The following is a 12285-nucleotide window of genomic DNA, read 5'->3' as shown; positions in this document are numbered from 1 at the left end:
ATCCTATTCCTATTGAATTCCAGTCAAGTTTTATTGAATTCCAGTCAAGTTTCACACAAGACTCAACATGTCAATGTAAAATAATATGGGATATCACCTCCACTTCTATGTTTCTCCGTATACATCTATCGTATACATCTAATCATCAGTTAGAATGTCGTCGTGAATGACACTTCAACCAAAAAATAATAATATTGGAAGACATTTAAGACTCTCTCGTAATCTTTACTAATAAGGTTCAACTAAATTGAACTTATTGAACAAAATATAACGATGCCAAACATTGAAATTATCCAGATTCCGCAATCGCAAAAAATCCCGAGAAAATGGGTTTACACCCTTATTTATAAACATGAACAATAGTCTATAATGAGACATGTTCTTCTCTATTCAATCTTCTTTTATATTTGATACGGTTAGGGGTGAACAAACGGATAAAACCAATCCGTTTTGTTCGATCCGTATTAAATTAAAACTAAATTTATCTAATCCGTAATCTAAACCATTTTACTAATTAATACATATCCAATATGTATTGGATTGAATATGTTTTGCACAATCTAAACTAAAAAATATTTATATATTTGTAAATGTCAACATAAAATTATTCAATAATTTTAAATTAATTGGATTATTCAAATCCAATCCGAATTAAACTTAATCCAAATTTAATTCGAATCGAAATAGTTAATCCAATTTTGTAATTTAGATTCGGTTTGGATTAGTACATCAAATACTCACATCTTAGATTAAGAAAATCTAATAATTTATTTTATTTTATTATTTAATGTTTAATTAAAAAAAATTTAATTTTTTAATGTTATAATTAATTTTATTTATAATTTGAATTTAAAAAAAAGTCTTGTTGACTAAACATAAATAAATAAAAAATATATTATATTGAGGTGAAATGTAATTTAAAGAAAAACAAATTAAAAAATATAATTTTATTTAAATAGTTTGGATAATCCTAATCTAATCCGAATTTAATCTGATCCGGACTCAATCCAATCTGATCTCAATCCAATTAAAACTATTCAATTTAAATTAGTATTTCGGATTAATCCACAAAATGCTCAACCCTATATACGACTAGAAAAATTAATAAACCGAGAGTCAAACATAGCTTTGACGAGGCCTCTCTACAAATGGTAACAAAAGCAAGCTTAGAAAAAATATCCGCCAACCATTTAACACCATACCAAGTATCGTCCCAGAATTTGATCTTATGTCCATCACCCACAATAAAAATTGAATGTTCCCGAAAACATTTTACATGACGTAAATACATTCCAAATATTGCACCTCATGTAACTATATGAATCAACTAGGCTGATCTGATAATATTTACATCTAATCAATTTAGCTTATATATTTTTATAATTTTAATTTATTATTATTTTTCATTTTCAGAGCACTAAGTTTTATTTTTTTTAACATTCTCAAAGAGGTTCAAATGTCAATTTTTTTTTTACTCCGATGACTTTATTAGCATGGAATGATGCCTCATTTCTCTCTCCATTACTTAAACTTGAATTAGGTTACGTTTTGTTTATTCCGACATCCTATTTAGTCGGATCAATTTTTTTTCTTGAATTTTTATATTCTAAATAATACTCTCAATTATTTGTGGGTCGTTTGATACTCATACTCTCTGATTGTGTTGTTGATCATTTTTTGAGTGTGTTGTCCCCTTCTTAGAAGCAAATGAAACGAAATAATCGAATCTGAAGTTATTTTTCATTTTTTCAATAAAGAATTCGTAGTGGAAAGGGGTGTTAGTTGGCTCGGCAAAGTTTTAGGCTTCAAACTGTATTTTATCTTTAATATGGAGGACCTCCTAAATGTATTTTCCCATTATTTGTATGAATTTCTCACTATTTTGGTTATATATATATATAGATAATCCATTTTCACTTGGCAGAATCTTTTCCGTTGTTTATCTACCCTCGTCAAATGATAATTTTAACTGGTGCTCAGAATATTTATAAAAGATTTTTCTGACATTATTTTATTGATTCGTTCAAATTACTTCACTTCAATTCTGATTATTAAAAAATTCAAAAAAATAAAAAAAATTGTCTTTATAAGAATCTTCAACAAAATGAATAATGGTTAAATCATTACAAATGAGAGTTTTATTTTTATAAATTATTTATAAAATTTGATATTTAGATCATTAATAATTTATTTTAATTATATGTGGTATATAAAATAATTGTTGTTCCATATAAAAAGAAAAGCTTGTGAGAAAAGAAAAGAAATAGAAAATGTTCTTCATCATATATTTCAATTGAAGATTCTTAATACCTTACGAATCGTTGATTCTAGTCTTCGGTTCTCCAAATGGAAGAATCTACGTCAACAAGTTCCGGCGCACCACTCGCCGGAGCTTCTACTGATCCTGCGTTTATGGTTCCCTGTGATTCCAGCAGCGCCACCTCCTCTGCGTCAATCGGCATCACTCAAGCTTTTCATTTCACTTCTGGAAACCCTCGAATTGAAGAGACCAGAGGCGTGATGCATCTTTTCATCGACGATCTCTCCTCATCTTCATCCAAATTACCTGTAAAATTTCCTCTCATTCTTGCACAGTTCCCATTTTTAAATCCTTTCTGATTGCAGGACTAAAATTTGTAAATTCTATTTGATTTAATAACCCTATTGTTGATTAGGGTATACAAGATTGATTTAATCAACTGTTTCTTTCTTCCTGTATGATTGATTCTTCCTAGGTTGAAAGGAAGACTCTTCTTTGTGTACTTGGAGTTCCCAACCATATGACATATGCAGACTTCTGTCAATTTTGTGGTTCTTTTATTCAACATATGCTGGAAATGCGAATTGTCAGGTTGAATATCTTATATTCATGTCTTTCTTATTAAACCATGTGCTGTTTTATATTTTTGCTGAAATGTTTCTGGTATAGAAATGATGGAGTTGATGACCAGTATAGTGTATTGATAAAATTTGATGATCAGAGCTCTACAGATGCTTTCTACCAGCATTTCAATGGCCGACTTTACTCATCTTTGGAGGTATTTCTTTCGTCTTACTGAATTTATTTGAATTTTTTTGCTGATAACGTATTATATGTCAGAAAGTTGATATTGCTTCTGCAATCTTCAAGTGTACATTTCTTTTAACTCTTCAGGTCGAGGCTTGCCGAGTACTTTTCACAGTTGATGTGCAATACACTGAGTCAATTGAACATGTGCAGACTTCTGCTGCAACTTCTACAGAGCAGAACTCCTGCCCGGTGTGCCTTGGTATGATTCTTTTCTTGCTAGTTGGATATTGAAATGAATATCAACTTTAGCATAAATGGTTCAAAGTATTCTGTAAATCTTTTCATTAATAATACAAGTATTTTTCCTTTTTGCAAAAAAAGGATATTGCTTCAAAGTGTTTTGAGTGATATGACAAAAGAGCATAAATGAAGCAAAAGAGCACTAACCAGTTTCCTTTCTCATATGCAAAGGAAGTTATACACTTCTATGAATCATTAATTTAGTAACTGTTATATAATGCAAACATACTACTAGTATGTCACACATTGACCCTATTTGAAAACACTTTTTATATTTGTTTCTATATTTTTGTATCTGGATTCAAATCCAGATGAGAAACAACTGATACAATTTTTAAATGTCTTTCACTATGTTTAGTTTTCAAATGTTTCTATATATTAATACATGCTTAGGGACCTGTGTGTTCATTTTTTAAAAACTTTTTTAATGTTAAAGCTTTTTATTAACAGAGATGTCACGAATAATAATAGGAACATTATTGATAACAAGTTTTGAACAAATGCCTGAATAATACAAACAGTGTTTTTAGAATATGTATTTCAATGTGATATAGAAGATTGTTTGGTTGATCTTACGGAAAGAGATGTACCCATTTATGTTGTAATAACTGTGAAATGAGAAACCATCAATTGATTTTTGTATCTCAGTTAGACAAAGTTCATATAGAAATGTGATCTTGTCGATCCACATCTGGTTAGGAAATCTGTAGAAATGTTGCAAATGAAGCCACTACTAGTATGTCATGTATTATGTCTTGAAAATGATTTCCCGATTTTATGATATCTTCCCTATTCACTGCAGAGAAGTTGGATCAAGAAACTGGTGGAATTCTCACGACAATCTGCAATCATTCATTCCATTGCTCTTGTATCTCCAATTGGACAGATTCTTCTTGTCCTGTAAGTTTTTTTTTCGTATTGGAATAATCTTTCTTTATACATTTTCACATATATTGGTTATGAAAATAGAATTCACCCAATCAATCTCCACATGGATTCAGTTTGAAGACTACACTCAATTCTAGAGTTCAGTTAGAAAACTTCTTAAGATAAATTGTTTATTTTCTTTCTTGAGATGGATTATGCAACCAGCCAACTTAACGTTACCAACATATCCTAGAGAATTCTATATCTGAAATTTGTTTTCTTTTCTTTTTTTGCGAGAAAATCTCTATCTGGACTTTATTTCAGGTGTGCAGATATTGCCAACAGCAGCCTGAAAAGTCTAAATGTTTCATTTGTGAGACTTCTGAGAACCTCTGGATGTGTGTCATCTGTGGCTTTGTTGGTTGTGGCAGGTAATTGATTACTGTATCCTTCTCTTTTCTGAGTATTCATACATGAGTCCTTTCAAATCATTTTCATGTTTTCCCATGACTGCATTTGGAAACACATGGACACAAAGGTTCTAGATCTAGTAACTTATCTGGATTATATATTATGTCTGGACACTAAATTTATGTGGTGTTTGATAACACAACTTATCACTTGATGTAAATAATTAAGTGTTTATTTAACTTCATTTGATAACAAATATTTAAAATCACTTAATTATTTAGATTAAACTCAAATTAAGCTAAAAATTATAGCTCATTTGATAAGTTAGGGATGACTTAATTTGGTAATCTAGGAAGGGCGTCCAAACACAACTTTAACCCCAAGAAATTAAACAAATTACGTCACTTGTAAAATGTTGAAATTAACGGTTTTGGCCTTCTTCCTTGTGAGACATCGACATGTGTCACTGCGGCGCTTCTCCCTCGCAGTTGGTCGCATTTCTCCTTATTCTCAAATAATATCATTCATTGTCTTTATTTGACTAAAATAAATTATCATTAGACATTGAAGACCATATAAAACTTTTATCTTAGTTGGAGTTGTATACAAAAGAAGATCTCATCAAATGAAACACAAGAAATGAACATTTGCAAAAATCTTATCGTCCTGGAAAAGGAATACAACTTAGTATACTTAAAAAAATCTAAACACAAAATCTGTTATTCAAATCTTATTTTTATTACGCACCTTAGTCAAGACTGATTAAAAAAATTATTGGTTGTTTCTCTTCTGGATCCGAATCCGGATACACAAACAAGAATTATAAGTGTTTCCAAATGAGGTAAAAAAAGAACTTCAGTAAGAGGAAAGCAGGAGAGATTTTATGAATGGTTTATTAATTGCAGGTATAAAGGAGGACATGCTGAACAACACTGGAAAGAAACAGAACATTGTTACTCCCTTGAATTGGAAACACGCCGTGTATGGGACTATGCTGGGGACAACTATGTGCATCGCCTTATTCAATCGAAAACTGATGGGAAATTTGTTGAATTAAACGAGCGTTGTACACATGCTGATGGTAGTTCATGTGGTGGTTTCGACTGCAAATTAGATGCTGGGCTAAGTGAGGTTATCTTGGACAGTCGAGTTGAAGCTGTAATGATTATTATTTTGTGGGTCATTTTTTAGTCATAATTGGTCAAAAAATACTGCTCTAACCTCCTCCTCTACTGCCTTTATTTATTACAGATTGTGCAAGAGTACAATGAACTTCTTACTACACAACTTGAGAGTCAAAAGAAGGTAATTTTAAGTTCATCTTTCATTTATTCCTGCCAAGCTCTAAACAAATTAACTGTTGTGTTTTTGTGGGTTTCAGTATTTCGAGTCTATGCTACAAGAGGTTGAAGATGAAGTGGAAAGAAAGATATCTGAAGCTGTAAAAGACAATCAAAAGTTGCAGAGGATGCAAACCAAACTGGATTCATGCATTGAAGAGAAACAATTTCTTGACGAGGTATTTATTAATACAAATTTTGACTTTAAAATAATAAATCTTGATCTTTTTTTCTTTTGGATTGATTTAGATAAATGGAAGTGTAAAGGAAAACCTGGAGATACTCAAAGCTAAGATGGTGAAAACAAAGGAATGGTAAGAGAGAATGTGGTTTTCTATCCATTGGCATTTGTTACATTGGGCCGAGCTAAACAGGTTTGTTCTTTTTTTTGTCTGGGTATATATTCAGGGAAGCAAAAACTTTAAAACTTCACGACGAAAAACTACAAGAATTGGAGGATCAGGTATTTTTTGTTTTTGTTTTTGGCCTTGGATTTCCTCAATAGCTGTAAAAAAGATGTTAATCTTTGATGGTATTTGCAGTTGAAGGAACTGATGATTAGCCTTGAAATGGATAATGAAGTAGTAGAATAGAGTTGAGAATTTACACAATATATGCATCAAAGCTACTAAAAACTATAGCATTTTTCTTCATTCTATATTTCCATAATAGAACAAGTTGTTGTTTTTGTTTGAAAAACGCGAAGATTGTCGACCCTATTGTGGAATTCCATCTTCTCCTCGTTTTAATATGCTTAATGTTTGGTCCATTAGATTAACATCTAATAGTTAGTTATGGTTTATTTGTTGATGCAAATTTGACCCAAAATTTCATTTACTTACATGCTGAAAGAAACATCATGATAATGTTGAAACAGACTGGAATTTAATATAAGAAAAATGTTATGATGAATTTATACAAAAATATAAAAAAAAAAATTGGACCATCTTTAGGATAACTAAAATGACAAATTTTTGTAAAAATATTTTGTTTTGCCTGTGGTTGATAAGTTATGTCAGAAATGATTTTGCTAAGTGGTATCTAAAAATATAAAAGGATACATATAAAAAAAATTTAAAAGAAAGATCATTTTAAAAATAATTCATTCGACAATTTTATTACATGTCATTACGGATAAAGGGGACGAATATGGACTCAATAAAAATCATCAAAATAATCGGAAAGGCATAACCAACAAACGACTGAAGAGTCGGATTAAAGAAATTCGTAACGTTAAATTTGTCAAGAACATGTATTATTCGAATTAAATTTTATAAGTTTTATTTTTTTAAAATGATAAATGCAATATTATTCGAATTAAATTTTATAAGTTTTATTTTTTTAAAATGATAAATGCAATATGATAAATAAAATAAGAGATGTTTTACCACGACAAAAACATAATAATAGATAAAACAAACAAAAAATCGAAAAACAACTAGGTTAAAAGACAAATCGAAACCTAAGTCCTCAAAAAGAGCAATAAGATTGCTAAACGACTCCACGATTTCACAATTTTATCTATATTAATTTCAGAAAAAGTCATAATAATGACGTTGATCTGCATCGGGCATCTTCGATCATTGATAACTATAAGGTCTCTTTTCAGCCAAATAATCCGCTAAAAGATAGTAAGAATAAAAACTCATTGTTTAATCCTTATCGATCTAATCGTTTTAGTCCACACCAATAAAAAACACAAGCATAACTCACTGGATCTCAGTCAACCCTCATTGAAGACTACCATCCACAGTAGGAAAATGAAATAACAGATGCGATTTCGACTCCAAATTATCGAGACATATACAATATTTAATAGCTATATGATGCATTTTCTCATGCGTGTGTTATCTGTCAGGATCACATGAATGACAATTTATTTAATACAAACCCTTACACTCCCACAAATATCCTAACAAAACTCAATTGACAATGTCTTATAAAAAGGTACAGTAATGCTTAATAAATATTTGTTCGCTTTTTAAATTAAGCTAGACATTCTAGATTATTTTATCACTTGTTTCGACTTAAACTGAGTGATTATAAATTTATAAAAATTTTGCAAATGTCATGGAAGTCCACTATCTCTCTAAATCAAAACCGACAGTTTTAAATTTTCTCAAACCGACCTCAACAATTAGTTGTGGCAAACCGATTATATCCCTAATTCCTCCTCGTTAGATATCTTCACCTATCATACTCAATCTCCAACAAGCTCGCCTAAAAGAACAAAAAAAGAAGTCATAAATGAAGTGAACTAACTATAACAATGGCACCATTATACCATCACTATCATCCTAACAAGTGAACAAAAGGATATTAGAAAATGTCACTATTATACCATCACTATCATCCTAACAAGTGAACAAAAGGATATTAGAAAATGTCAAGTTTTAATTAAAACCAATCAATCACCCATGACACAACTTAAAAGTCATAGTAAATTAACAGGGAGTTTCACAAGTTGTATTACAATTCGAGGTAAAAATGGGTAATGTTACATAACCATTCCTTTAAAAAAAGAAAACAATGTATTGTATTACTAATGAAACATAATCAACTTTGCTCGGTTGGCTAACCTCTCAAAAAAGTTACTCTTCAGCATATCATCATCATCGATCTCTTTCTTTAGAATATATCGGGATTGAATCGACCAGGAATGGAGTTTCCTTGTTGTGCTTGTTGGAGATGCATTGTCAGTGCATAATTGTTCACCTATAACACCACATAATATAAGTCTAAGAAAATGGGTTTTTGTTTTTCGGTTTATTTTAAAATCCTATGTCAAACAAACAAAGATTTGAAAAACAATTGAAAGGAGGACGATGCATATAACTAATGTACTAACCTCAAGTGTTCTCATCTGCTCCTGATATTGGGATATCATTTGTTTGAGATGTTGAACTTCCTGATTCTTATCTTCATATTCTTTCTGTCTTTCATGCTGAATCGATACAGCTCGTTTCAGAATTGTGTTATCCCTTAACAATAATTCAATTTGCTCCTTTTGTATCATGTTCTCCTGCAACAACAAACAAACATTGTTGCTATCTAGTAGATTCCATCAAACATAAAACCTCAGCCTTTTCGTACAAAACTCTTATCACTTGATCGGGTAAAATAAATAACTTTTTTTTAAGAAGGATTTTTTCATAAAGGTTGCTAGCACAACATTACACTTTCATTAACTTCAATCAAGGTGATCTAAGTTGGAGTCAAACCTGAGACATCAGACTCAACCTTTTAGTTCAAGACTCTTACCACTTGAGCTTACCCTAAGTTAGTCTCGATACATTTGATTGTGTGTGTGTTAGATGTGTTGTCAACAAAGAAGAGCTAAAAACTCACCTTATGAATATCTTTTGTTGCCTTTGCAGTGTTGCTACTTTCTCCAATTGACTTTTCAAGGCTTTCTAGAACTTTCGTGGCACGACATCTAGCATCATCTATGCTAGATGCATTCATCATTTCATTCACCAACAGTTCTACCCATTCAGAACCATCCCTTGGGGTGGCGGCGAAATTTTTATGCTCTAAAGGCGACTCAAGAACAAGAGGAGCTACATTTCCATCCACAGCCACTCTACCTGCTGCATTATTTTAGCACATACATACATACATAAATATCGGTTCCCTGTTAGTGAATAAACCTCAACTTTGTATACTATACATTTTTAGTATATATCCCCAAAAGACCTAAAACACTAGTGGCCGGTGATTACACATGCTTCCAAAAGATTTTGAGACATGTTTAGTGGATTTAAACAGAGGCAGACAAGAAAGCCCGCAATCTTAGACTTTTGAGTCTATTTGAAACTGTTATTTTGTCACATTCACAATTCCAGTGGAAAATTATTGAAAGTGATTTTTTTGTCTGGTATAAGATTGTAGTTTTTGGATGTTGATCCAAATAATATTGTAATTTTGTGCATCACTGGGCATAAAAATCATGCATACAATTTTCTATATCGCGACCTATATTATTTTCTAGATGATTGTGATTTTTGAAAAACATAACAAATGTAGATTTTGTTGTATCATTATCAACATCATAATACCAATAGGCATCATAGTTAAAATTTAACTTAAAATTTTAGTAAAGAATGGTAAGGTAAATGAAACATATCTAAAAGTGGGAAATCGAAAGATGTTACACCTACCTTGAACATTCCTATCCAAAACAGAAATAAAAAAATGAACAATAAGTTTGTGAATGCAAGAGAAAAGGAACTCTGGATTGAAGCAAATATGGACCTCAAGACTTGGTACAAGCCACAAGCACCAAAATAAAAACAAAATGATTACCTTTCTCCGCTGATGCATTTAACTGGGCCACAAGATCGGGGTTACTATGTCCAAGAGAAAGCTCATGTAAGCTCTTGATAGCGGAATCCAAATCATTACCGCATTCATTCAGGGTTCTTACAAGATCCTGAAAATAGAACAATCTATCACTATTCAGCTACTCTGTTAGAAAAATGCCTCAAAACCGCCTGGTTAGGGATTGGAATTATAAGAAACAAAGGATAATATGATAGACAAGTTGAGATGAGTAAAATCCAATAACATTGAGAGGTCAAGAGAACTGTTCTTCATTCATATATTTCATTTACAGCTAGTGCCTCTATTTATAAGCATATAGGTTGACTCATATTAGGAACTAACATCGTGTCAAACAATTATCTCACAACTTGCGATAAAAGTAAATTAGATGATAAACCTTAGGGACTCTTACCATTGAGATTCTAGTAACACAAATTCGGCATGTACTTCTCTCTTATTTGGTTTGATGAGCTTTAATACCACTTGGTACACTTCGTGTTCGTGAGGTTTAGGTTTAAAAGCAATAAGAAATAAGGGAAAAGTTGAGCAAAATGTCGAGAGAAAAGGATTTTACAAAGAATTCTTCAAGATAAGTGGCCAAGTTATTCTTCATTCATTTAATTATTACCCTTCATTTACAGCTAGTGCTTGTATACATAATTAGCATTGAGGTTGCCTCATAAAACAAACTAACAACTTATCTAAACTTGGGTAAGACAATGCTTATGAAAGGACATAAATGTATTCACTATTGAAACTCATTTGCAGTCAAAATACTTGTCATGACGTGATTATCACATTGGGCTCAATTGTGTGCTGACTGTAAAAAGACACATTCATTAATGTATAAAAAACACATTCTACCTCGATCTTCTTATTCACCCTTCATCTTTTGTCTCTCTCATAGGTTTTTTTGTATGACCATACATTTTCCCACAAGAAATTGCATTATTCTTGTTCATAATCTTGCCTCATGCACCTTTAAAGAGAAACATGTCACCACTCGATTCGATCAGGAATCCAATTTTGGATAACATACATAACCTTTGAATCCCTCAACCACACCATCCAACTATGAAATCACAATCTCTTCCCTAAATCTCTCATATGCCAAATATCCTGCTCCATGAACACGCTAATTACAGATTCTCACTGTGTATGATTATAAAATTATTTTCTGGAACATGTGTAATTTATCGAAATTGTGTATGGAGTTAGATATCAGATCGTTTGAATGTTTGCAGCAGACGAATACAAGAACCTATTTTTCATAATCCACAACTTAATACAACTTTATTAAATATATAGCATCAAACTTAGGGGACAAAATGAAGGAAGAAAAGAACAAGAACATAAGAATAATTTGTTCTAGGGAAACCAACAGATACAGCGTAACTCATTAAAATTCAAGTAAGAAAAGTAAACTAGATCTTTGGGAAAGAATATACCTGAATATCCATCCGAGGAAAGAGAAGTCTGAGCTGATCGACAAGTGCCGAATTGGAAGGACAGGGATGAACTGGAGACCTCGAAGAGGAACACCGGATCCTCTTCGGAGCCGGCGATGATTGTAGGTCTTCGAAAATGGATCTTTTGCCGCACAAAATAGCAGACATCGTTCAATCTCTGCCCGCTCCTTGTTTTACGGAAACAATTTTGAAATATAATCGACGAAAGAGTTTGATCTAATTCGTTCCGGATTGGATACTATGAACTACGTTAAGAATTTTAGCGAATTGGAAAAACCTAGATAGAGAGAGAGATTCGAATTCGTTGTGGCTATAACTTTCTCTCTTGCATTTTTATATATAGTCTCTCTTTCCAAAATATAATTTTTTTATATATTTTTGTCACTAATTTTTATTTTTTCTTTCATTTCAATAATTATTCTTATTTATTTAGTTTCAATAATTATATTTTTTTTAATAAATATAATAAATTTGTGTGAGAAGAAATGATTCGATCATCTTATTTTTAGTTCTCGAACTAAGAGATCCATGAATATGAATACTAATGCATGAATCAGTCCAAACC

At 31.5% G+C, this 12285-nt stretch overlaps 2 protein-coding genes across 3 annotated transcripts; one reads left to right on the top strand and one right to left on the bottom strand.

Moving 5' to 3' along the window:
* The first annotated feature begins 2265 nt into the window (after positions 1-2265).
* LOC124934259 (BRAP2 RING ZnF UBP domain-containing protein 2) lies at positions 2266-6700 on the top strand. Its single transcript, XM_047474760.1, has 12 exons — positions 2266-2568; positions 2736-2851; positions 2930-3038; positions 3155-3269; positions 4113-4210; positions 4502-4608; positions 5494-5746; positions 5840-5893; positions 5970-6107; positions 6178-6242; positions 6337-6391; positions 6471-6700. The coding sequence occupies exons 1-12, from the start codon at positions 2347-2349 to the stop codon at positions 6519-6521; spliced, it is 1383 nt and encodes a 460-aa protein (XP_047330716.1). The 5' UTR covers positions 2266-2346; the 3' UTR covers positions 6522-6700.
* Positions 6701-8304: 1604 nt separating this feature from the next.
* On the bottom strand, positions 8305-12035 carry LOC124934399. Of its 2 annotated transcripts, none has more exons than XM_047474925.1 (5): positions 11700-12035; positions 10234-10360; positions 9277-9518; positions 8777-8950; positions 8305-8643 (listed from the first exon to the last, which is right to left on the bottom strand). In XM_047474925.1, exons 1-5 carry the CDS (start codon positions 11865-11867, stop codon positions 8557-8559), a joined length of 798 nt encoding a protein of 265 aa, XP_047330881.1. In that variant the 5' UTR covers positions 11868-12035; the 3' UTR covers positions 8305-8556. The 2 variants fall into 2 exon arrangements, with proteins under 2 accessions (XP_047330881.1, XP_047330882.1); XM_047474926.1 differs by having other exon boundaries at positions 9277-9515.
* Between the last annotated feature and the right edge of the window lie 250 nt (positions 12036-12285).

The sequence above is a fragment of the Impatiens glandulifera genome, chromosome 4 (genome assembly GCF_907164915.1).
Source record: "Impatiens glandulifera chromosome 4, dImpGla2.1, whole genome shotgun sequence".
Taxonomy (NCBI): domain Eukaryota; kingdom Viridiplantae; phylum Streptophyta; class Magnoliopsida; order Ericales; family Balsaminaceae; genus Impatiens; species Impatiens glandulifera.
Note: the sequence above shows the minus strand (reverse complement) of the source record. Positions and strands in the feature narration are given on the sequence as shown.

What these genes read in the sequence shown, in the direction of transcription:
- LOC124934399 (XM_047474925.1), bottom strand. Translation starts at nt 11,867, where the DNA reads ATGTCTGCTATTTTGTGCGGCAAAAGATCCATTTTCGAAGACCTACAA. An exon ending in TTCCTCGGATGGATATTCAG is followed by an intron (nt 10,361 to 11,699) that starts GTATATTCTTTC and finishes TTCTATTTTCAG; the next exon opens with GATCTTGTAAGAACCCTGAA. An exon ending in AAATGCATCAGCGGAGAAAG is followed by an intron (nt 9,519 to 10,233) that starts GTAATCATTTTG and finishes AAAATAATGCAG; the next exon opens with CAGGTAGAGTGGCTGTGGAT.
- LOC124934259 (XM_047474760.1), top strand. Translation starts at nt 2,347, where the DNA reads ATGGAAGAATCTACGTCAACAAGTTCCGGCGCACCACTCGCCGGAGCT. An exon ending in CTCCTGCCCGGTGTGCCTTG is followed by an intron (nt 3,270 to 4,112) that starts GTATGATTCTTT and finishes TATTCACTGCAG; the next exon opens with AGAAGTTGGATCAAGAAACT. An exon ending in ATGGTGAAAACAAAGGAATG is followed by an intron (nt 6,243 to 6,336) that starts GTAAGAGAGAAT and finishes GTATATATTCAG; the next exon opens with GGAAGCAAAAACTTTAAAAC.